Source organism: Erithacus rubecula, assembly GCF_903797595.1.
Source record: "Erithacus rubecula genome assembly, chromosome: 9".
Taxonomy (NCBI): Eukaryota; Metazoa; Chordata; class Aves; order Passeriformes; family Muscicapidae; genus Erithacus; species Erithacus rubecula.
In genome coordinates, this window is record NC_136660.1 from 6,031,024 (window position 1) to 6,057,282 (window position 26,259).

The 26,259-nt window shown below is 37.4% G+C and overlaps 1 protein-coding gene across 3 annotated transcripts in view; it reads right to left on the reverse strand.

Moving 5' to 3' along the window:
• Positions 1-5,179: 5,179 nt before the first annotated feature.
• CABCOCO1 (ciliary associated calcium binding coiled-coil 1) overlaps positions 5,180-26,259 on the reverse strand; it is a 50,566-nt gene continuing 29,486 nt past the window's right edge. For all 3 annotated transcript variants that reach the window (XM_079312732.1, XM_079312733.1, XM_079312731.1), the window contains exons 6-8: positions 9,154-9,213; positions 8,648-8,788; positions 5,180-6,010 (exon numbers count right to left, since the gene is read on the reverse strand). In XM_079312732.1, coding sequence (XP_079168858.1) covers positions 5,969-6,010; positions 8,648-8,788; positions 9,154-9,213 — 243 coding nt within the window. In that variant the 3' untranslated portion in view covers positions 5,180-5,968. The remainder of the gene's footprint in view (positions 6,011-8,647; positions 8,789-9,153; positions 9,214-26,259) is intronic.

Sequence of the window (26,259 nt, forward strand, 5' to 3'; positions counted from 1 at the left end):
TTCTGGGGCACTGGAGCAAAACCAACACAAAAATCTGCATCCCTCTTTTATCCAGACAGATGCTGGGTAAGAAAAGTCTAGTGAAAAATTTGGATTAGTGGCAAAACTGCCCTGTGACTATTGCACATTGGAACTGTCAACAGCAACGAAGTACAGCAAAGGGGTGTCTTCCTCTCACCTTGCTCATTCAGAAAACACCCCAAAATCCTAACTCAGGCTAGAGGCCTCTCAGGCTCACTGTGCTGTTTACAAATGAGTCAGTAGCAGAGGAAGTATTGCTACTAAACACTGAGCCCCCTAAGATTCAATCATTGTAAAACACCTTGTTTGAAGCAAGCATTGCTGTTACCTTGCCTTACTTCGGTGAGAGCAGGCACAGATTTACTGGGAAAAATAAGGAGAAAAATAAACCAAAACCAATATCCTCTCAAATCAATGCTCCCCAGGGCCATACATACACACTGCCCTCATCACAAGGGAGCATGTGCAGCCTCTCCACCTACTCATTAGCAGGCAATTTTCTAACATACTGTCAAAGAGCAGAATTATCACAAGTTTCATTTTCCTTACCAGTGGAGCAAACTGCATTCTGAAAATGTGCTAAGTACATATTTCTAAGCTTGTTACATTCACTCAGTTCCTAAATCAGCAAAATTTAACGATCTTCAATATCTCCCTGCCTGTGAAATTTCTTTTACTACTGGAAAGAAGGGAGAAGGTCAAGAAAGCTTGGGAAAATTTGTTAGGATGATCTGTAATATGAATTTGGCAGAAAAGAAATCAAGAACATTTCTTTGGAAAACAATCAAAGGGTAAAGTTTCCTCTCAGATCTGCATGGTAATTCATGACTTGCATGCTCCAAGAAAACTTGCTGCTCTGATGATTAGAATAACAAACTATTTGCTGTCTCCTGACAGACCAAAGATGGTCATTTTTCCTTCCTTTGTCAGTATCTTTCTGTTCAGGCAGGGCTACTTGTGTGTCCCTTGACACACAGATGAAGACTGAATGATGCATCTCTGCTTAAGAGGATTAATCCAAGTTAGATATGGCACAAATGGAAGTGACAAACAGTAACAGGGCATAAATTCTGGATGAGTCTTGTAGAGACTGACAGATGCTTTCTCTTACCTGGATCTCAGCTGCTCTTGCTGTACATGAAAAGTCAGTGTCTCCTGGCTATCCACTCTCAAGACACAGAAGCCACCAATACAGTTGAGGATCTTGAAAGCCACTGAGCTGAGGAAATTTGAATCTTCAATATTCACTGCAGGTGGGGTTGGGGTTCATCAACAACACAAAAATGACAGTGTGGAACTTATTGCCATTGAACAGTATGGCAGGCAGGAGCACAGTTGAGGTCAAAAAAGGACTAGATAAACTTCAATTTCAATCAATTGATACATACTGCGCCTCCACAAGTTTTTTAAGCGCTGGTCCATGGAAGGGGTATGCCCTTAGGATGCCCTGTTCCTATGCTCTTCACTAAGCATCTCCCACAGCCAATGCCAAAGGTAGCAGACTGGGATACTTAGATCCTCCTCTGCCCAGATAAGACTTTTTTCATGCTACAATCAATAAAATCATAAAAATAGACAAGAAATTGTCTTGGCTGAGGTTTAAAAGATGTAAAATTCAAATGTCAAGAAAATGTCACATGAAAGATCTTCAGAAATGGCTGGAAAGAGAGAAATGAAAACTTTGAGATACTCACATAAACCAACCTCAGTGAAGGGAGGCAAAATCCTGATGCCACCTTTGCAGTCACTGAAGGAACAGGCTCCTTAAAAGGTGCTGAAAGCAACCTCCAGAGACTCCCAACATGAATGACCATGCACATTGGCAGCCTGAAGTGATACAGCTCCACCAGCCTTTCTCCAGGAACACAGAAGTATCATGCTCATTTAGGAGAGTAACTTTTTTTGGACCATTCTTCCTCACAGCCTCTTGACGTCAAAGCCACAGGTCTCTTGTTCCCCCTACCCTACCCAGCTGGGGGTGCTTGTAGCAACTCACCTTTTCTTTTTCTGTTCTTTGAGTCAGCTACAGAAACAATAAAAAACACAATAAAAATAAACACAACTCCCAGCAGGCCTAGGCAACTCTGTGAGTGAAGAATTCTGCATGAACAAACCTCCCATTTAGTGCACTCTCTGTTGAGTCAGTGACAGCACAGGCTTTAATCTACTCTGGAAATATTTCACATTCTGTTCTTTCTGCAGCATTCCTAATTCCATGTCCTGTTTAAGGCTCTGCATCTGAATGGGACTTGCAATTACATGAGTCACTGCACCTTTGATTTTTTTTATTTTATTTTTATCTTTTTTTTTTTTTTTTTTTTTTTTGGTACATATGATGTGAATCACAACTGCTTGAGCCTGAAGCTTGCTCTGCACACTCAAAGTGCCACCATAACAAAATAGGCTGAAATACTCATTCCAAACATGCAGTTTGAAGCTGCTTGTGGCAAGCAGTAGAGTGTTTTATCACTATTGTCACTTCCTTGTGAAAGGTGGTGGAGAAGAACAGGGGATTTCACTTTTGAGCACGGCCTTTCCTAAACTGCCAGCTGACAAAACTTTGTGGTTCTCTTCTACACCCTTCTGGTTCAGCCCAGGGCCAAACCTGTGCTCCAGAGGCTTTTCCTGTAAGTACAACATGCCCATCTGGATGAACGTGTTTGAGTGGTCAGCTGGATCATGTGCTGAAGAGCCTGATTGAAATAGGCCAGTGGTGACTTGCCCATGTTTTGTGGTCAGGTTGAAAGTGTAGGTTATTGAAGAAAATGTCTTATTCTCATTTACAAAAAGCTGAATTTGAAGCCTATGCACAGTTTTTCTAGGGATGCCAGTTACAATTTTAGAAAGTAAATTGTGTCAATTCTCAAATTCAAATCAAAATTCAGCGCAAAAGATGAGAACAAAGGCTTGAGAAGAAAAGGTCATGATAAAATACTATACAACAGGTAAAAAACTGTCTTGTCTTTTTGTCTCCTTTCCCTTCACTTTCAAGCCAGCTTCTTACTAGAAATGCTGCTTTCCATCTAAACTTCCATCACACTGTCAGTGTAATGCAGAAAAGCATTGCCTGAAAATAGACCTTTTCTTTTACCAGAGGATAATTATGCACTGTCTCATTATAAAATACTGTTAAAGACCAGGATTTTGCTATGAAGATACTAAAAAGTATGAATATTATATCTTATGTAGGAGAAACTATACTGCTTCATCTGTCCTCTGCCCCTGGAAAACTACTACTTCTCTGGCAGACAAGGTAGAACACAACATCTCTTCATTCTGCAAGATCTATCTGCTTTAATATGAAAGCTCTATAGGGTGGGAACCTGTTAGGAACTATGCTACATATGCACATTGTAAAGAACTTTGTCAGATCAACAGTGTGGCTAAAAACCCCCAAAACCTTAAAGACAGTAATACCAAAGCCTCAAGTGTAGGTCCCAGGAATGACAGTGTAATTATTTTTAGAGATGACTACAGCAGTAACTCAACATGACAAGAGAGTGGAGAAACAGCAAGCCTGACTTAAACCAATGGGAAAGCCAGGAATACAGAATGGAGACTGTTCCTAATGCACCATATTGCATCTGAACATTTTGTTCCTACCCATCTATCCAAAGCATGATGTTTTGCATTTCATATTAACATTCTGAAGACATTAAAGAATTCTTCAATTCGATGTTCATATGCTGTGTCAGAACTCACACTCCAACTGCTTAGAGAGATGTTATGTCTACCTTTTACTCATCTTCCCTCCCTCAGGCTCCTAACCATCTTCCTTCCTACTTCCAAAAAATCCCAGGGTCTATTCTTTATTGGTAGCATTGTTAAGTTCACCAGAAAGCTGGTTATGAATACAGTTTGTGGGATTTGGACTTCACTCTGGATTTCTGCACTACCTCAGCTGTTACACATATGTACTAAGACTGCTAACAAATCATCACAGTAATACTTGAGGTTCATATACTATTTCTCATCTTCAAAGCAGTTTAAAATTTTGCAGAGGTTCTACAAAATCTGGGAGATGGAGACAGAGCTATGGGCAAAAATCTTTGTTTAGCATTGCTCTTAATATAAACCACAGTCCCTTTCTGTTTAGCACTAAAGCAGAAATGTTGCAGCCCTCAGATTTAGGTCTGAAGTGCTAAACAATGCTAAATTGCCAATAACACATTTTCACTAAAAAGTATTTAAAATACTCTTTGTCATATGGACAGCTCTCTTCAAAAGTTCTGTTCTCACCTTTGAGTTCAAGACTAGGGAAATGGTGACATTAGCATAATGTCTTCAGAGATGTATTTATGCATCAAAATAAAGGACATTTTGATTTCAGAAAGCTTTGTTAACAAAAAAGTCATATTTCATAGGAACAAAATAACAAAGTACATAACCACGAATGGAAAATATTTTTTTAAAGGTGAAACTAATAATGCTTCATTAATTCCTTCAGTGTTCAAAGCAGAACAGTCAGAATTTAATAGCTGAAAGGAAGCTCTCACTAATTTTCTGGCCCGCAATGGAAACAGCAATCAAGAGAACTTGAAAGTGAATCATTACAGGCCTTACTTCCCATATCATGTACCAGGGGAAGAATTTTTCTCAGTGCATGAGACTAAGTAAAATGCTCTCTCCCCTTCAACAGTGAACCACTGGTTTGCAGGAGCTTCATGCCCACACTGGACAAGCACTCTGCAGAGCACATCCAGGCTCCTGGTGCCCAGGCACACCTACTGGGTGTTGTCTTTAGCTGTGGGGCCACTTCCTGCTGAGCACACAGGAATGACCTTTCCAGCTGCACACTCAGTGCTGCACCCACCAGGAGCAGCCCCTGAAATTCAGGCAGCATCAAATCAAACCTATTAGGAGAACTGCTACAAGCTATCTTCTTATTTTGACTGACTGAATCAGGCTTGCAAATTTTTTTCATTTACCACCATCAAAAAATGAGGATAAAATGAAACAAAATCTAACTTTTTACCTAGTGGTAAATAACTATGAAAATGTAATGAATAAAATACTCTCTTTCTCATGTATTCCACCAAACATGCAATCCAATCCAGCTTATGCTTCAAAGCATGACTTGTATTTCACATGCTTTCTAGGGCACAGAGTTCTGTGACACAATAAATATAGGCTGCAAGTTTGAAACATAGATGTTCAATTGGTTCTTCTGAGGTAATTTATTTGGTTGGATTCCTTTTGAGCATGAAACATTTCTATAATGTCTGGAAAAATATGGAAACGTTCTCAGATGAAAGGATACAAGCATTCCAGAAAAAATCCCACTGAAATCTGAAGGAACTCTTCTTGGGAATACTGAAGTGCAAACTCTTCAGTTATGCAATTTTAATATGGTGGAAAGAAAAAAGTGTAAGCTATTAAATTTGTTTAAAGCTTAGAAAGCAAATTAAAACAAAAGAACATACATATTATTAATGAATAGCTACAGTGCAAGGTGGGTAATTACATGTTAATTACATTCTCTCCTTATTATATCTGCAGTGCCTCAAAATTATGTTTTCTCTCTATATATTTTCCTTGTAGCAACAATTCCTAAAAAAAAAACAAACCATAGGTGTAAAGCAAAATCTGTTAAGTATTTCACAACTGGGAGAATGCAACTGCAGGTTTTTCTTTTAAGTTAGAATTTGTATTTAGAAATAAACTGTACTTCAACATGTTTTAATTATGTGTCCTTCTGTTTATAATCTTCAACTTAAGTCTAAACTAAGCAACAACACTGGCAGAACACCGTAAATTTGAGAGACTGGGATGAAATACTTCCAGGTAAATGTTCACAGAACAATTTTCCTCTATACAGAAATAATTTGGTTCAGGTAGCGAGCCAGCCTCTCTGTGTGCCATCCCCTACTGCCCAATTCCTGCAAAACCCAGCATCCCCTTTCTTATCTGGCTGTTTAGGACTTTTCAATTTTTCTGTTCTCCAAGTCTAAGCTTCTTTCTGCATTTGCAGCTTTTCATTTAAGTCTGCCTGTAAAGAAAATCAGAAGAAAGAAGTGGTTATGATGGAGCTATCTTAGGCTGCACATTGTCTTTGTGGTTTTGACATAGTGTACTGCAGCAAGGCAGACATTATCCTCTACACCTTCCTGTTTAGCAGACAGAATGGTGTTTCAGCCTGTCCTTACATGATAACATGTTATCATACTGCTGTGCACAATTCCAAAGGATGGTATGGCTGCCATGAGCAGGAAGTGATCTGGGACAGCCATTCCTCATGTAATCTTGCTTTGGGAGATAGGCTAATTTTCCTGCTTTCTCAGACAGCTTTTACCAATAGACACCAAATCAAAAAAATTGCTTTGGGACTTGGTTGTTGCTACTGTTTTCCTTTGCTGCAGATGTTTGTTCTCTAGTGTAATGTGTTTTATTGAAACAGTGCTGGAATTAAAAAGCATTACTGAAAATGAACAATAAAAAACGTATTTCTGTGATGCTGCTTGTATGTCTTAATTACAAACACAATTATGAATATGTATCTCATTCTGGAAATCCAAACTGCTGTAGACATTGAGCGTTTAATTTGCAATGTAACATTTGCGGGGAAGGTACAGGGGTTCTGATGTATTCAAATGAAATCTTTGACAGCTATAACGCATAGCAATCAGATTGTATGGCATTTGGAAATGTGAGATCACTGGAAAAAGGGCCACAAACACTGGTATTTACAGGTAATTTATGTTATTTTTCAGTATGAGCACTGATTACTGCAAAAATACAAGAGAAATGGAAGCAGTGTAATGACTATTTCTAAGTGTCATAAAGTTTTGTTCAAACAACTGGGACAGGCTCACAGGTCTTTTACAGACTCAACAGAAACTGTTTCAAAACTCAGAGTTACATTCTTAATGGAATTCTGGTAATTTTGATACAGCAAATGAATTTGTACCAGAAGTGCTTGCAGTAACTTGACATTTTAGGAACTCTGTGGATTGCAAGTTCTAGAAATTCCTATTAATGCTATTCTGCAATATATCAATGACTAACCACATCTAAAATGTTTGCAAAGTTCTCACTAGCACAGATTAGAACCAAAATGCTGGAATTTCTATCTCAACTTGGTATCTTTGGAGATGGCCTTCACCATATTCAATCTGAATACCAACAAATATGTCTTCATCCTTTTACATGATATGTGTACTTGGTTGCTGGAACAGTGATCCTCTAGGCTAATCAACTCCCAGCTACTCCAAATGCCTTTTCTTCTTTTCTTCAGTTTTTCCATACCTCTGTCTCTGGTCCTACCTTCCACTGAGAATCACCAGCCACCACACTTTGCTATGGCTGCTGCTGAGACCACTGAGTGTCAGCACTGTGACATGAGACTAGAAGTTATTTTCTAGACTCAATGAGAGCAACAGCTGTCTTGTTAATGCTTATGTTAAGACATATGTACTAAAAAATGGTAGGAGATTGATCATGAATCAGGTAAAAATCTAATTATAAGATTACTTTGGGGGTCAAGAAACTGAGAAAACAGGTGAAAATGATACATTGGTGAAAGAACTAAAACCTGAGGGGAAATTTTTCTCTTTGTATACAACCAGAGTTGCAAAAAAGAAGGAAAAAAATAAAGCATTTTTCTCATCTGTGCAGTCTTGTAAAGGAAAAAAAAACCTCTTAGCACAGATGTTAATAGTATCAAGGTCAAGTGAAAACCAGGTATTTAATGTTTTCTATTGGTAGGGACAGGAATAAGGTAACACAGTCCAAAGATTCCCTCCCATTCCTAAAGACATGTTGAAATGGAATATGAACTCAAATAGGTAGATCTAATGATCAAATATATTCTAATTAATAAAATAATTAATATAATAATTCTAATTAATATTCTCCACTGATGCATAGTCCAATCAAAGCAATTTACCAATACACTGTATTTTCAGACAATATTAGGGATTTATTAAACTGCTGTTTAGTCAATAGTGTCTAATATGCTGTACCTGAAGTTCAAACTGCCTAGCTGCTACCTGGTTGTTGCCATTAAGAGTAAATTCCAGCATTTCATTGGTGCAAATCTGTTCTAGCAGGTTGGCTTACAATATATTCCTGTTAATTCCAGTGAAAGTAGCTTCCTTCCCTTCCATGAACCTCACAGAAAGAAATCATGGACCCCTCAGAGTCTGTAGACCACATACTGACAGCTGATCTGTTTCATTAAGGGAGTTCTTGTGTAGTCACACACCTACCAGACAAAGCCTAAAATTGGCATAAGGGAGTAATTTCTCACACAAATTGAAGGACGTGTGATATAGATGCATCTACACAATTTATATTAAGCACACATTGCGTATACTCCAGCATAGCAGCTGGTCCTGAACCTTTAAGAAGGAATTTTATCACTTACATCACTGAGAGCAGGATTTGGCCTGTGTTTTTGACACATGGTAAGGCTGAAGATATATGTTGTCATATTACTGAGTATTTTTTATTTTATCATATGTAAGCTGACTAAACTAGGAGTTATTTATAGAGGCTAATTCACATTTTTACAGCATATGGATGTGCTTTTTGCCAGCTTTAGCACAAACACAGTTTATATTCATTAAGACTGAGCTGGCTAATTAACCATAGACAGAATTAGTGAATAGCTTTCTAGTAATAGTACCTCAAGGTTGCCAATAATTTCATTTGGGATTTCCCACACTGCAGATTTCTCATCTTCAGCAGTGACTCCACCTACAGCATCCACCTCAGAAGACACTGCCTCTGGACAGGGCTCTTGCAGGTAATCCTCCTGGTCAGACCCCTAGCAGGAACCAGCCACAGGAAACACTGAGTTAGAATATTCTCCTACCCTCTATGAGCCCAAACAGCAGCAGCACAGACAGGCAACAGCACACAGAGGTGCTTTTGGGAAGCACTGCCTTGACAGAGTGCCTGTCCCACACTCAGGCCAGGCAGACACATCTGCCCACAGAGCGAGAGCCCAAAAGGGTTCACCCAAATAAATGTCTTCTGCTGACTGATTAATGCATTAAAAGTGATTTCATTCAATCTTAGAAGAGAATACATGCTATGTTCTAGTGACTGGGATCCAAGGGAAATTCATAGAAAAATAGCTTAATCACCCCCCCCCTCCAAAAAAAAACCCTAAAAGGAACAAAACTATACCTGAGATTCTGTTGCTGAAGCTGAGAGGGAAACTGCAGGTTGGTCAAATTCAATCTTATTCTGGCAGTATTAAACAGAAAAAAAAGAAAAAAGAAGAAAGTAATTTATGTTTAATTATTGCTTAGAGGTTTCTTGCAGTTTTTTTTAAATGGAAATGGAATGGCTGACAAACAACAATAAACAATACCTTTTCTGTTACTATCCAGGTGCTCAGAATTGGAAAGCATTCTGGAAATGATTATAGATCAGCTTTAATTTCTAGCTGCATCTCAAGGGGCCCTCTTTATAATGCTCAGAAAGAACAGATGATTTTCATAATTTCATAACACTACAGCTTCTTACTCATGTGGATAATTACGGTTAGAAAACACAGTGCTTAGCTAACATTCTGTTTTTCCAGTGCAAATTTGTCACCTCTGAACAGGTATATTGTTGCACTTTAGAATTGCAGGGGAATATTAAAGAAGTCAGTCGGAGTGAAATTGCAATGACACTAAATCAAACAAGACCCTAAGGAAAATATTTTAATATGTAGCTATAATTTAGGAGTTGCTAAGTCCAAGTTGTTTTGGGCTTTTTTTTTTTTTTTGCTTCATCTTGTTTCTTTGCTGTGACCATGGGAATCTCACTGGTGTTCTGCTGGTGTGTGATCTGCAGCTCCAGGCATGCTCTGACAAGGGTATGACTTTTCCCCCTTGGAGCAGCTGGATGAAGCACCACGCTCAGGTTCTCTGGAGTGATAGAGAAGGCAGCCCTCTGTCCTCTAAAGGGAAAAGGTTTTGCATCCTATTTTAAAAATATATGTGCCAAATAGGGTGAAAAAGGCATTTGTAACCCAGCAAGGAGCAGGGTAGAGCACTGAAATGGTGTGTTTGGGGCCTCACAGGGGAAGCGCCCATCGAGAATATGAGGCAGATGTTCCAGTTCAGAGTCAAATCCTGATTACAAACAGGATTTTGCTTGGATGGTGTAAGTAAACGACATTAATTCACATCAGGGTAATTGCAGCTTCCATAAATTAATTCCCTCATACTTTTGAAATTGTAGCTAGGTTAATATTTGGGTCATTTTGTTACTTGATACAGTTAACGTGCTGAAAATATTAAAACATCTGCAGAAATGACAGCAACAAATGAAAATAAAAAGTTAGACCTAGCCACTTCATTACAATAAAAATCTCTTTTGTAGTCCAAAAAGCTTTTTGAAACTTCTGTTTGAGCTTTCACCTGTTATGTGTGAGCTCAGTAAAGTAGGTAGATAGCATTAGCCCATATTTAAAAGAACCTAAAAGGATGACAGGAAGATTTGCAGATTATAGCTGAGGAGAAAAACTGAGTTAGAGAAGCATTTTCCTCCATCACTTGTAATTCAAATTTTCAGCACTTTGTCAGTGCCTACATACTCACAAAAATAGTCAGAAAGTTTGCTTTCTATCAGAATGAAAAAACTGACCCAAATTTTATTTCTTTCAAAAATAAAGACACTTTATTTTCAAATCCTACTTTTTAAAAAACAAGGGCTTCTTAAATTTAGCAACTATTTCAATTTTCTCTAATTTTTTACCTTATATTTTCTTATTAAAAGTATTAGCTGAAATGGATGAGAATTCAAAATTAGTTTCTAATTCCTTAAAATACTATTTTTTGCTTGGGTAGTTATCTATTCACTCAAAATTTATTTTTTAATTTAAATTATTATTCCATTTATACTCTTCAGTCCAAATTAAAAAAGAGTAAAATTATGTAAAAAAAAAAAATAGACCAGGTTTTTAGAATCAATTCCAAGTCAAAAAAAAAAAAATTTTTGTTGCACAGAAAAGATTTTCAGAGGTTCTGTTTTTCTGAATAATATTTTTACTTCACTGTTTTTTTTACAGAGAGCCATTTTTTACTCATCTGTTCCATGTGTAATAATAACCCTTGGATCATTAAGAAATAACTAAATTACAGCAGAACTAGTCTCCTTAATGAGCTGTAATAGTCTCAACATTCAGCCAAAAGTTTTTTTTAAAAACTGTGAAACATCAATGTAGAATATGAAGCATTTTGTTTAGTAATAACAAGTTTATGAGCAGGACTACAGTTTACAGCCAAATATAGTGACCTAAAAATGCCATTCTGCATTGCTCCTTCCTATACACTGTGTCCTTAACAAGTCCAGGGGAAAATTAGAATGAATGAATTGTGGTGAGAGCCCGAAGCCAACAAATGTATTTAAATTAATCCTTCTGATGCAATACTTTCCTTTAAAAAATACAATTAAGTCTTTGTGTTTCCTTGAACAAAACCTCATGTTTAATAGCACCAATGACTCTGTAGTAAAATCTATTTAAAAACAGAGAGGGAGGCACAGTAAGTTTTATACAGTTAGAGAGGCTTTAAAAAACGTTGCTAGTTTCTGAAGTCTGAGTAAATTTGTGGTGAATTACTTCCACTGACCTACATTAAAAACTTCACCCTCCCTTTCTTAATTCCTCAAGATTTGTCATTATGTCAGCATTGTTCACTATGACAAAGATGTATTAGTCCAAGAGTCCTCTTGAATCAATAGAACTATCGAAATATGAGAAACAGTTTGGCAAGATAATGTCTTAAAAATTAATTGGCAATATTTTCCTGCACATTGTGGTCCAGTGGGTCTACAGGAATTCAAACAAAAAGACACTGTGAGCCAGTTGCACAAATGCAGCTGGCATATCAGTGTCAGCTGCTCTGAAAGAGACTGAAGGGACAACTAGGTGTACTATTCTTACCAATTCTGAGGTGCGATGGGGTGCCAGGAGGCAACTTGGCCAGGAGAAGTTAGCACAGCTTGACATGGAACTGATGCGTCAGCACTGATGGGTCAGCACCAGCCCAGCTGAGGACTGCAGCTGGTGCAGACACTGCTCTCAGAGCACAGCCCTGTGCCACAATCCTGCTCTGGAATTCTTTATTGTACAAGTGTGCATAAAGACACATTTGTATAAAAAGTGCTGTGTTGTTCTGTACATAAACTCACACACTTTTCTTGTTGAGAGGCAGCAAATTGCCTTTTTACAAACACAGGCAGAGAAAAGACAGTAAAATAGTACACAGGGAAATTTCTGAAACAGAATAATGGCAGGAAAGAAGATTGGTAAAGCGTTCTAATAGATGAGTTCCACAGATGTGGTAGTTACAATAAAATTAACTTTGCATAACTTACCAATACACCATTACATTTTCTCCCAGATGTTATCTGTTACTTAAATTAATTTTGCTTAAGTTACTATTAATGCAGATTTTATCCATGCTGTATTATTTTATTTAAAGTTTCTGTGGTATATAACAAGCCCTGGCTGATAGCATTACTTTAAATAATACATATAAGAGGTTTAAGTATTATAGAAATGGCTGCTGGGTATATCTTAATAGTCATAGCACAGAATGTCTGGTCTCAAAATACGTAGATTAAAACTAGCTATTTACTAACACTCAAATTCAAGGCATTGGAAAGGTTTGCAGTATTTATGTGTGTGGTATGAAGGGGAACAATCTATTCCAAGAATAAATATCAGAATTTATAAATTAGCAAAGCTAAGGTCAAGGTCAGTTTGGCGTTACTAACGTACTTGTTGGAAATGAGAATTCAGAGTTTATGTCTGTTTATTCCATAAACAAGAAGAAAGACTGAGGGGGTGATGCATTTGCCTCTTTGATAGGAGGCTTTTGTATCACAGAAATATGTTACAACCATGTTCTCAGCTTGATATTACCTGAAATTCTGTGCTCCCTTCCACACAGTCTTAACACAAATTCTCTGCAGCTAATCTTACCAAAGGAAAATAATTATTTATAAGGATTGGAAAAAGATCCCATGTTTAACAAGAACAATTTCTAAAGCCTTGTAACATCTTTCCAAGCCTTTCAATGGATATGGGTTTGATTTATACAAATGTCAGATGTCCCTTTGAAAAAGGGAGCTCTTTGTGCATTATTCTCTATATTCCTATCACCTGTGTAGTTTGAACTTGTATGCCATGGGATCTTGTGCTACAAGAGGCCTGTATAGGCTTCCCTCATATATATGTGAGATTTGCTATCAAACAAACTCTGCAGTACAGGATTTACATTAGTTTGTTATTCATGCTAAGCATGGCTGGTCACACACCTACAAATGTGCTGAATTTCAGCTGCTGGAATAAAAGGCATTTATAAGAGGTGGTTTGTTGGATGCCTGTATTTCATGTGGTTGAATTTGAATGAATACCTAATGGACAGAGATGCACTGACTCAAACCAGCCTGCTTTTTTTAATCCCTCCCCTTTAACCTGCCAGCATATGCAAACACAACAAAAATGCCTGTGGAGGCATCGCCCACGAGTGTTCCCAGGGGAGGTTCCTGGGAGGCTGTTGATGGCTCTACAAATAATCTGCCATCTTCTTTTGCAGTAATTTAATGCATGAGGTCCAAAGGACCCGAGGATTTTACGAAGCACTCAAAAATAATCCAGGTATCAGATCGCTGTGGTGTGACTGAGGTGGCAGCGCTTCCTCCTGCACACCCTTACTACACACATTTGTATTAATATTAAAAGTAGAATTAAGATCAATGAGGGCCTAAAACTCTGCCTCTGAAGGATGTTCCCTTGCTAAGGATGCACATGGAAATTCTGTGTGCGTGTTCCTCAGCAGGAGTTTTTAAACCACTATTCCTAAAAGAGACAGAAGTTCAGTGAGTTAAAGGTAGGCTTTATGCTCTTCTTCCTGAATTTCAAAATCCAAGCCAATATGTGCTAGAAGTTTTCCCTGTTTCTAATCTGTGATGTGAATTGACTTTGTTGACAAAACATTTGTAAAGAATCTAGTTTAAAATAGCTATTTGAAGCAATTTTGTGCCTACTTTGATAAAACAGGATCTCCTTCTCCCCCTAGAAAGCTGTAAATCAGTCAGTGACATCTGGCCTCAAGGACATCAGAGTCATCTAAAATGTGGCAATTTATATTAATGAACATCAGTATTAATTTTTAAATAAAAAGAATTTGCTACTGCCATTTAGTTTACATAAGAAATATTATTTATAGCTTGTGTTCCTCCTTTCCTACAATTTGCCCATAAATTACTGTAAGGAAACACAATGTCACAATTATAAATATTTTTCTTTGGAGTTAAAGTTTTTACATATCCTCTTACTGTTTTCAGTAACTATATGAGGACACCAATCAGGATTTTCTTGCTATTCCAGGAACTGCTGCCAATTTTAATGCTTGACTGAGTAGAAAAGGGTGCTTCTACAAAAACAACCAAAGCCTTCCTCTCTAGAGATCTTAATGCAGAGTGCCCTTAATATCTAGATTCTGTAAGAATCTATCTTAGCATACCAGGAATAAAAAAACCCCAAACCAACAAAACCTGATTTTACTAGGGTGCAGCTGTCTTCTACTGCTTTTACCAAGCTTCCAATTTGCAGATTATTTAGAAAGACAAAATGAAAGACGTAAAAAAAAAATCTCCAGTTGGCTTTAATGCTAAGGACACATCACTAAATGATTCACTTTGGAATGGTCACTCTAAATTCACATTGTACTTAGCATTACCAAATCTCCTAGTTATGGGATTACAAGAGAATCTCAGCTTTCATTTAAAAATAAAGTTAGCTCTTATGGCTGCAGAGGAAAGACTGAAAACCTAAATCTTGAAAGCTCGAAAACTAGACTACAAGGAAAAGGATCCAAATAATTATTTTTAAGCAACTCATTATTTTTTCTGGATATGTCTCATAATTTTAAATGCTCCAGGCTAATGCAACCCTTTAAAAATACATACAGATTTTCAGGAGGGGTGAAGGAATTTTTTTTTTTTTCAGTTCTTGAAAGTGCAACTCTTGCATGTCTGGACTCTTCAAAGTATCAACCCTGCTCTTTCACTTCAAGGACACCCAAACAAGCAAAGAACACCAATTCCTATTCTGGCTGTGGAGCCACAATCAGCAGGGATCTAAAGTAATTTAAAAACAAACAAACAAAAAAAACCCAACAAAACAAACCCCACAAGCACCTTTCCCACAGGAACCACCTATCTAGAGCTACAAATGTTTTTTAAAAATATGAAAACCTTTTCTATTATTCATGTGATCACATCTGAAAGCCATAAAAGTAAATTCTGTTGAACCCAACAGGCAGTGGCATTCACCTTTATCAGGCTGGAGCTTTACACTTACCTGTTGTGTATCTCTTCTCCCACATTATTTAAATCAGTAAAGAACCAACATGAATGCTGAAAACATTATGATAAAAATGTGAAACAAAACTTGGCCGGGTTTTTGATGAATGAAGAACTTAAAAACTCCTTAATGTACCTGCCCTGGACTGCAGCAAGCACAGTCTGCTCTCTCACTTTTTCCCAAGGGGAACCTAAGAAAGCTGGCTTCCTCACTCAGGGTCTCTGGTTTGCCTGGTGCTGAGAAGTATGAAATATTGCCTTTTTTTATTCAAATGGTCACTGTAGGAACTCAGAGGTGATTACCAGCACCCTGTGTTCCTCCTGCACCCCTGAGTGTGTCAGACAGCTGTTGGCACTATCCTGGACTGTTTTTCCCAGGTGTTACATCCAAGATGCAGCAATATTTCACCAACTCTTACTGTTCTGAAGGACTTTAGATCAGCCCCAAGACTTCCATAAAAAGTCTGCTAATGTAGACATGCCTGTTCCTAGCACGTGTGAATCTCCAGTGTGTCTCATGCTCTGCACACACCAGAGCAGTGTGTGTGCCCCTGGAGCTGAGCCCCACCAGATTTCCCTTAGTTCAGCAAGCACAAACTTCAGGTTTTACCTGGAGTGCCATGTACAGGAAAAAAAGGCACCAAAATCCTAAAATCCTAGGAAAACTTAATCCACCTTTAAGATCAAAAAGGGCTCAAGAAGAGCCTGGGGGCTCCTGCAGAGAAAGTCTGACAGCAGAAAAATAGCATTTTGCTGTTGATACAGTAAAGTGCAGTCACTGCCTGCTGGAATGAGGTCTCCTGCCTTTGTTTGCCACTGCTCCAGGACAGCCTTCCCTTCCCACCCCCTTCCTCCCAAATCAGCATTTTCTCCACACAAGGCTGGTCATGGACAAGCCCCCCACACAACTGCCCTGTGCTGTGCACATTGTCTCAGCACCAAATGCAAATGAATAAGCTCTCTCCAAACTCCTCTCAGTCATTAGGTGCTTTAGATGTGGATAGGCTTGTCTGTATTGACTCACCCCCATCTGATGCTACAGAAAATAGCTGCACTAACATTTAAAAGGTTGCTTTAAAAAAAAGCCCAAACCAACACAACCTAAGGAATATTGATCCAGAGCTAAGAGGGAGGAAAAACTGCTCACAAAATTTAAAAAATACAATATAGATTTTTTATAAAGGAAAAAATGCCACATTAGAAAACTTCGCATAATACATGGCCACATAAAAATGGAGAACTTGTGGCTTTTGTTATTAGACCTAAAACATAAGGTCTTTGCCTGAGTATGTAGTTTCTGTTAAAACAACAATTTGTCCTGTGGACTGTAAATTCAATTACTGTTTTTATTGGAATCACATTTTGCTTTGGAAACAATCATGCAGAAAAACAACCAGTAACGTAGACATCTTAAAAACATCTCAGAACAGGCATGGCTCTGAGAACAGATCAGTTATGGTAATTCTTCCACTGTGAACGGCAAGGTTTTTAAAATCCATTTCCATATTTTTAATTAACACCTAGTTTAAAAAAAAAAAAAATCTTACTGTAGGTCATTTTAATCACAAATGGGAAAACAAATTTGTTTTATCAGAAAATTGATTCAACACTATTTTAGAGACTTATTTTTCATGTTTTTATCATAAAAATTAAGCTATTAGCATAATTTCCCAATTTGGGAATGTAGAAGCAAGCCAGTTCTCTAAAATTTTAGTTACAGTTTTCAGTCACCTCACCACGGGAAACTAGTCTATTTTAACACCAGAACATTTGATCAGCAAGCACAACCCCCCCACATATAAATCTAAGGTATCTGTACTTCATTACAACTCCATTTCTATATAACTTGAATCTGCAGAGTTCTAACCATAGCCTGTTAGTCAAAAGAAACCACCCCTTCCTTATGTGATATTTGGATTTCATGCCCCATTGTAAAGAGGTTCTTCTCATTATGTACATGTCCATAAATCTGTTTCTGCATCTCAGTGTGAGTCCCCGTGCTTGTTTAACTCTCCCTTACAATCCTGTCATTCGTGTTAGATAAAAAAGCAGCTGTGGGTAGGGGCAGGGTTGGTCTGGTGAATGCAGGAGTTGAACAAAGCTTTGCCTCAGCACAGCTTGGCTAGGAGGGTGATTTGAAATCTAGTAAAGCTTCCCCTTGGTAAACTGCCAAAGCCAACCACACCTTGGATGATGTGAGGTTGTTTTTGAGAAGGTAACATCTCCTCACAGATTATCTCCTCCCACTTCAACTTGGAAGGTTTCTGAGAACAGTCATTTCCATTTCTGTTGGGGCAAGAAATGGTTTCTGCGGAAAAAGAGCATAAATCTCCTTCTGCTTTGAATGTTAGGAAGCTCATGACAAATCATATAATCCAATGTGGATTTTTAGAACTTGTTTAAACAATGCATGAGAAGAAACAAACATTTCTAGTGAATTATTTCTCTTCAATTAAACAAACAAGCAAGTCTCTTAACTCATTATCCCTTATAAACTCTGTTAACTACATCTTCAAGAAAATTACTATATACACAAGTAACAGAACCAACAAAAATAAAACATTTGCTCAAAGATTTCCACAACCATATAGAATTATATCACAACTCAGAATAGAGAGCAAACACTTCCAAGTGAAAATCTTGAGTCAGCCACAGAATAAGTGAATCTAAAAGGTACTTCATTGACTTGTACACTGCAGCCTTTCCTCTCCTCCCTTTGCACTTTGCCTGAGAAACTCTGTTCTACAAAAATAGGCAAAGAACATACGATCACAATGTTTCCATGCAGTTTGCCTGACGAGATAAAGACAATGTGTCAGCTTTTGATGGGAAAAAATGAAGCAATGATGCCAAAGCGTTTTATTTATTCCTTTCAGCAGCACCTTTTCATTGGCAGCTTTCCTAAATAGCAATGTCATAAATACCTAGAGGGAGCAAGCACCCAATGGCAGCATCTTCTCTTGAGAATGCAGAGCCATACCCAGAAACATGACATCGCCTACTCTGAGGCTGCTGTCTTTTGATCTAACCCTTAGAAACAAGCACTCAGCAGGAACATCCAATGTATATGGATTGCCAAGCAGAGAAGTGGAAGAGAAGACAGGAAAATCACTAATTTTTTAAGCTTGGTTGGCAACAGAGAGCAAGACAGGCTGGATGAGGACACAGGACTTCATCTGGTGCTGTGGAAGAAAAGAGCAAGAGTGATGGGAAGCAGCAACCACATCTCATGGGTGGAGGAGAGGCAGTAAGGCTGAGCATAACCTGGAGATCAGACCAAAGATCACACTCTGAAGACTCATGGAGGTGGGCCCTATTCACTTCCTTACCTACATTAAGCTTTTTCCCTCTCATAGTCCCTTGTTCCATATAGACAAAATGTCAAATATCCCAGGTCCTTCTATCATGTTACTCTGCATTTTGGTTTTAAAAATTGGCAGAATGTGAAGCAATTCTCACCACTGTCACTGGGTTTGTGATTTTATGTTGGCCAGAAATATTGACCTATGCACAAAAACACAGTCCATACATACACACACACACACACACTCACATACATGCAACTGCTAATTGTTTTTTAAGCCTGAAAGGACTGAAAAATAAAATTTGAAAAAGGCTTTTAAAGAAGGAGTTGATACCAAGAGCTGAAAACAAAAATGACTTAACTATAGACCCTAAAGAGAAAAAACCTTGCCAAGTATAACAGACAAATTTTCAGCAAAGTCCCTTTGTACAAAGTATCTTCACATTTATAGGACTGACTGCTTTAAGAGTTCTTTACAGGGTCCATTGTATCATGCATACACCCTTATAAATCATACTGGATGCGCAGCTCCACATGGAAGAAATAGAGCTGATAGGAGGTGCCTTTGAAAAACCTGGCCCCAGAACCACAGACAGGTTATTTTTCCATGACAACCAGTAATATATATTTTTCTCTCTCTGTGGTAAATTAGTCTTAAAACAACATCCTCCATCAGAGTAAGGTGCTCTTATAATACAAGTGAATGGCAAATCGAGCACTTTAACTGGATTTTTTAACAGCCCTAAAATTATTAAAATCGTGAACTTTAAATAATTATATTTCAACCAGTGTTTTACTAGTTATCTCCCTACCTTCTCTGATTTTAATTTTCTCACTTGTCAGCATGCCTTGGCAGTGAGAACAAGAAAGACCTCAAACCTTTGCTGATTACTTTCCATGCAATCTGATTTCTATAAATTAGAAGTTGCTGATGGGAAAGCAGACAGCAGTACTCTTTGATCAAGATACACATCTTGATCTCTTTTATCATTTTTTAAAAAAAACAATAATATTACAACAAAAAGAAAATCATCATACAAGCTTTTCGATCAAAGTGTGTCACTGTCTGCTTCCCAGTCAACATACTGCCAGTAAATTGGCGAGGTGCCCGGAATGCGCAGGCAGCAGCTGGTGGGTTTGATTACCATCTGTATAGCCACTAATGTATAAAATATTGTGTCTCCATCTAGTGGGCATCTGCAGTTTACAGGAAATCTGAAAATGGGTTGGAGCAAACTTCTGTGGGTGGCAGAAGGAGCTTCACTCCCCACCAGCAGAACTGGGCTATTTGAAGGCTTTGGAGCCCTTCCCCAGTTCCAATCCTGCGCTGGCACTTGTCCTTGAAACAGTGTTTTCTGCAGAGGCATTCATAGAACAACTATTTCTGTTCTCGCAACAAACCACCTCTTTCCAGTGCTCTGCAGCACCCTGAAAGCCTTGGTGGCCAAAATTTGAAAATATAAAAGAGGTAACAGGAAAAGGAAGAAGAGTGTCAGGATGCCATTAATGACAAGAATTCCTGAAATAAACATTAAGGAATGAGATTAGTATACCATGACGATGTTTTCCCTTATATTAAAATATTACAAACTGCCCCACCCAACTACTTAATGGCAGGACATGCAAAGTGTCTGTTAACTCTCTCATATGGTTTCTGATAACATCCTTGACCAGAGCAACAGGGTAACACAACATACACAAACCTGTTTTATCAGGAGAGTGCCACAAAAACAGTCCTTAGGACAAAGATATTAAAATCCATGTGGTCACCCAAAGGAGAAACTAAGGCACGAGTCAGCACTGAGACAGCTTTCTCACAATAGTCAGAGGACCAGAACAAATAGTTAATAAAGATGAATTCTACACCACTCATTACACCATGCTCCTTTTCATCGATTGCCATCCTTTTTGACAACTACTGCACTAGAATTGTACTGACTAGGCATATTTTATGCAGAGCCATCTACTGTGAAAACTGCATCCTAATGAAGAATATCAGTACAGCAAAATGAAATAAAAAACAACACGATCATACTATTGATTTTCTCCATCCACACAGACCAGACCTAAATTCTGTTAGCTTGAGAAATCTGTTAACTCTCCAACACAGCATGATTGCATTTCATTTAATGACTTTTCTGAATACACCATAGGTCCTAAAACAATTCCTTGTTTTTTTCTGAACATCTTCTAATAAAGTTGTTCTAAATGTGTTTTGATTTGACACCTAAACTGGTTACAGTAAAGCATTTTTTATTTTTATCATATATTCTGTTATATTAGAGGTAAGTTTATTAGTCTATACATAGTTAATTCAAAGGAGCTTCAGTTTAACAGTACCTAATAGATAGAATCACCTAAGGCAGCACGCTGATAAATTTCAGCTTTAAATCAGAAGCTGATCTGTCTTTGCAGAACAAAATGGCAACTTCTCAGAAGAAAGCATCAGTTTTAAGAAACTCAAGCATGAACACTTAAAACTGAAGTCAGTACATGCCAACAACTTCTATTCCAATTTATTATATTGTTGTTTGTGCCGGAAGGGGATAAGATTTGTTTCCATCTAATCTAATACCCTTTATTTCAACAGAAACTAGAAGAATTAGAAATGACTTTTGGTCCCTCAACAATTTGCTGTGATGGAAGCTTTATTTTTCAGGTCAGCGCTCTCCATTTTTGATTGCTCAATTGGAATGCCACAATGGCTGAAAAAAGAAGACTCTGAAACTTCAGGAAATAGAAACTGCTGACTACCTGGTGAAGGAATAATGATTTATAATATATGAATAGGAGCAATAATTGGATAGGAGGCTGTACTCAAAAAAGCCTTAATTCACAGATCTGCCATCAGAAAGTCATAATCCATCGATCTAGCATCAGAATGATGGATTATGAATTTTTGAGAACATGTAGATATGTCAGCTTCATGAGCATTCCGGGAATTGTAGTCCAAATGGTTTTACTGAGATAATTTGAACAATTTGTTGAACAATTCCAACAAAGCTGATGCACTAATATTTTGAAATATAAAAGTTCGGATGTTTTTCTTTTAAATCCTAAAAATCCTCCAACTAAATATCACAGGTTTCCGTAAATTGATATTGAAGATTTTTTTTTAAATGACTTCAAGTTGTGTAATTTTCTAACAGAGATGACAAGTTTAAAACCTAATTGCTTTTTATGTCATAAAAGTTTTCTATTCAAGTTTGGAGGCAAAATATGCAAGGTGCAAAGTGAGGGATTAATTATCTTGTTTTCTTTCAGAAAAGAAAAGAACTGACATATCTTATGCATGCTTCCCTCCCTGGGCCACTTAAAAAAAAAAGTCATTATGTGGATTTAGATAGAATACTTTATGAAAAGAAATAATACTCTTGCAATGCTTGAATACCTAGAGGTTGAAATGCATTTTTTAAACAGAAGCTTTTGACGTTTTAAATTTAAAAAAAGACAGGTGGAATTTCACAAACATGGGCTTAGGTCCTTGAATGAAATATTCACAAAAGTTCCAGAGATAATTTCATTGAGCATTGCATACTTATTTAAAAGTAAACCACAATTTCATTTATAAAATTCCATTGCAAAATTTTACACTGGCTTTTCCCCAATTTCACCAAGCACCTATCAACTAACAGCTGTGACTTTAGACTCATTCAGTGGCTTAGATGGGTAAGAGTTCTTCCTAAACTGCTTTCTACTTCAGTGAAGTGATGAGATTAAAAAGAAAATCCCACATAGTAAATGTAAAATATTATTAAGTATTTTCAACGTATACTCATATTAAAACTACACAAAACCTGTGACTAGAACATCTTCCAAATGTTTAAAAACTTTATTTTACAAAAGTAATAAGGGCTGAAGGGCAAAAGAAACAAACCAAGCCAAGCCAAGTAATCTCTGGTTTATTTGGGTCGGGTTTTTTTTGTCTTTTTTTTTTCTGGAAAATAATTTGTCTAGGAGATTGAGTTTCTCCTTTGTTTTTTCTCACCTTCTTAATCACAAAATGTTCTGTCTTAAAGGGGGCTTATTAATAAAGGAACTACTTTGGTGAAGTTTATTGTTTGATTTCCCTCCCCCCATTTTATCTGAATAAAGGTACCACAGAGGAAATGCTCTTTTATAATGACTGAAATAATTTCTTTCACTAAGCCTCCTGTATACATTAAGTAAAGACATCCTGGGTGTCAATCCAGATTTCAGAGCAAACAATGACAACAACAAGACCAAAGGAAGGGAAAAAGCTGCAGGAAAAATAATGCCCTTTTTTAGAGCAGACAGAAGCAATTTACTTCATTTTGACAATTAAATATGAAATGGCTAATAAAAAAAACCACTGCAATGTTCCACAAACTCCTTCCTCTAAACACATCTAACATTCATAAAGGTCTCTCATAAAGGAATCACATCATTGAAAAGCAACTACTTCTTTAAATGAGCCTTAAGCAACAATCACACTGCACAACTGATCAAAAGACAGCACCTCATGCAATTAACTTTTCTGGGGAATTACCACTGGCAGGCTGTAATTACTCACTTGGAAGGCAGTCGTGAGGACACCATGGCCAACTGTTCTCTGCCTGTGATTTATGTGCCTGAGGTAATGACCAGTGGCCAGGATATCAGTGTTGCAGTGCCCTTCAAAGAGCATGTTGTGCAGCACCAAACCAGGTTCTCTAATACTTCATCATCAAACCATCCTCTACCTGCATTTTCTTTGGATCCTTTTTGACCTAAGTATTTATCCAGCTCAACTCAATTCAGCTTATGCCATCAGATGAGAACAAGCAGGGTGACTACAACCTTTCCAGACTGAGGAACTACCACAACACTTAGGACTGCATGCAGGTGAAGACAGGAGTACACTGGGCATCTCCTGATTCCTCCCCTTTTTTGCAGTTGTGCATTAGTCCTACCCTTTTTCTTGTTACTGAACTGGTTGTTTCCTTTCCTTGTCTCCACTGACACCACTAACTCATTTAATACATGTTATGAAGCACCAGTCAGATGTTAACTTTCTGCCTTTAATGATCCGTGCTTGAACCAATGACCTTGAACTGCAAGGCTGCATAGATCTTTACCATTCCCTCAATAGCCAGACCTTTATTCATCAAGTTTATAAGCAAGATTCTGTGTGCAAAAGGAATGCTTACTCACAATTACTATTATGGTTGTTCTGCTGGGACACTGAACTGAAAGAATGTGAGTTATAAAGTGCATAGGTTAGTAAAATTTAAATCAAGCAAATGTTTAATATTAAACCATTTCATCTTTTCCCAAAGTTCAGCAAATTTATTACAAAGCATTGAAATTGCACTTCAAGCCCTAAGGCTCACAGTGTTGGAGCCTGCCTTATTACATAATTAAATAGCATACTCAAATTTTATTAAATAATTAACATGCGCAGACTTATTGTTTACTTCAACTGATAGCATGATTCTAGCTAAAAATTTGCACTGCTTCATAGCTAACAAGTTGCAAGAGCACATTCCCTTTTTCCTGCTGTGCATATGATTAAAAAGGCAGAGGTTAAACACTGCAATAAAAAACTAAAAAAATTGGGGAATTTTTGGTAACAGTGCTGCTTAGTTCTTCCCTTTTTTTTTTTTTTTTTTTTTTTTTTTTTTTTTTTTTTTACAATAAGCAGGTGCTGCTGCACACCTTGTATTGCATTTTTCCACCTTAGCCACAGGAGAAGGCAAACTATATCCATTATATTACTGGACACACATAGCTTGTGAGACCTCGTCTAGAGGGTTGCTCAACAAGAGTAAAGCTGACAATTTTATGTGGCATAAAAATCCTGCCTTATACAGTGCTTGTGAGCCACTCACACCTGCATGGTCACAGAGGGCTCCCAGAGGTCAGAGAGACAGGTTTTGTGGAAATCTTATTTTCTTGATTCTGAAACCACAGAAAAAAATGCCAGTTTTTTCTGCAAATGTAGTCTGCTTATCTTCATTTTCTCCTGCAACAATTCTGCATTCTCCTCAGTTACTGCACTGATCAGCAGCCCCTCCCAACATATGAGGTGGAAAGCCAATGACAAAATTAAAACAAGCTGGCAAATGTACCTATATATACATATTTCATGTTAGCACTGTTATGCTCCAGAAATTATGGCAACAGCAATAGTATTCTGCTGCTGTGATCATGGATAATCAAAGCAAGTAAAAAAAAGCCAGTGCTGAAAATATTTCAAAGGTATGAAAGTCTTACTGTTGTGTAATTTAAATTTACTTCCCATCACTTGAAATTTCCTTTCGTCTGCGTGATTAGAATTTAAATGCTCCCAAAGTACATTAACAAATATAATTCCTGTTATATTGCAGATATACTGCAGCAATCTTCTCTTAATGCTGAAAACGCTCCTTACTTCGCTCCAGAAAATACAAAGCACAATTAGTTAAAATGATTTCAAATGAAGTCTTATTTGGGAATGATCCACAAGATGAACCAATATAGCATTTTCTACACTACTTATGCTTACATACATACACCCACACATCACAAAGCTGCAACATATATTCTGCAACTGTAAATTTGGGATGTTTGCATTTTAGAGAGAGAGTATTTTTAATGTAATAGTTTTCAGTTTGAGGCCAAATTTTGCCAACATTACACCCCATGGTAATGTAGTGTTTATTTTCAATACAATCCTAGCAGTTCCCCTGAAATTACTTGGGACATGGTAGATTGAGGAAATATTAATTGAACGGTAAATCTTAGCTGCTCACTCAGAGTTTATACCTGACAACAGTAACAAAAGGACAGACATCACAAGCTTTCTCATGCATTATCACATAATAAATTTGCCTAAAAGTCACCATCCCAAATTCTTTACTTTCCAAATTCAAGATGTTTTTGAGGAATAGAAATTACTGTCCCCTGAAGAGAGAGTTTTAGAGCACATTAATGTTGTATCAAGGATTTAATGCGCCCTAAGTAAATTTGGTCTTAATTGGGAAGCAGTTGACAGAGTCCATCTGAATGCCAGGTAAACATGAAGATGCAACACACTGCTAAGACACTACTATTTATTGTAGCATTGTTCAAGTTCAGTGTACTCTTCATAAGCAGCTTTAATTTTTCCATACCATACTGATCTTACCAGATTTGACAGGCAGAATCCTGTAAGCAGCACAAATCTATAAAAATGGCCTTTTACGTAACTGAATTCCACAGAGCAGGGTTTAGTTTGTTAAGTCATGCTACTTTTTCTTTAGCTTTTGTCCATTCTTCTCCAATTGATTTAGTGAAAGAAGAAAATGAAAATTAAAAAAAAAAATCAAATTCTGTATGCCTATATAGGTTACAATTATCGATATCTATCTGATTAAATAATTTATTTCACTAGTAAAATTGCTAGTATGTTAACAGAAAAATGTTAAAGAAGAAAGCAGATTTGTCTTCTTAAATGTATTGGTTCACTACAAAATGAAACCCAACCAACTCATGTTATGGTCTGCAAAGTCATAAATATATTAAAATGGCAATCAAGCTCTGAAAAACTTCAGGGCTTAATTCTCAAATCCCAGAGCAACACAGTTGACTGTTTAATACACCATGCCCTGTTGACCATTTTATATATAACCTTTAAACTTTCCCATTACCTAAATAAG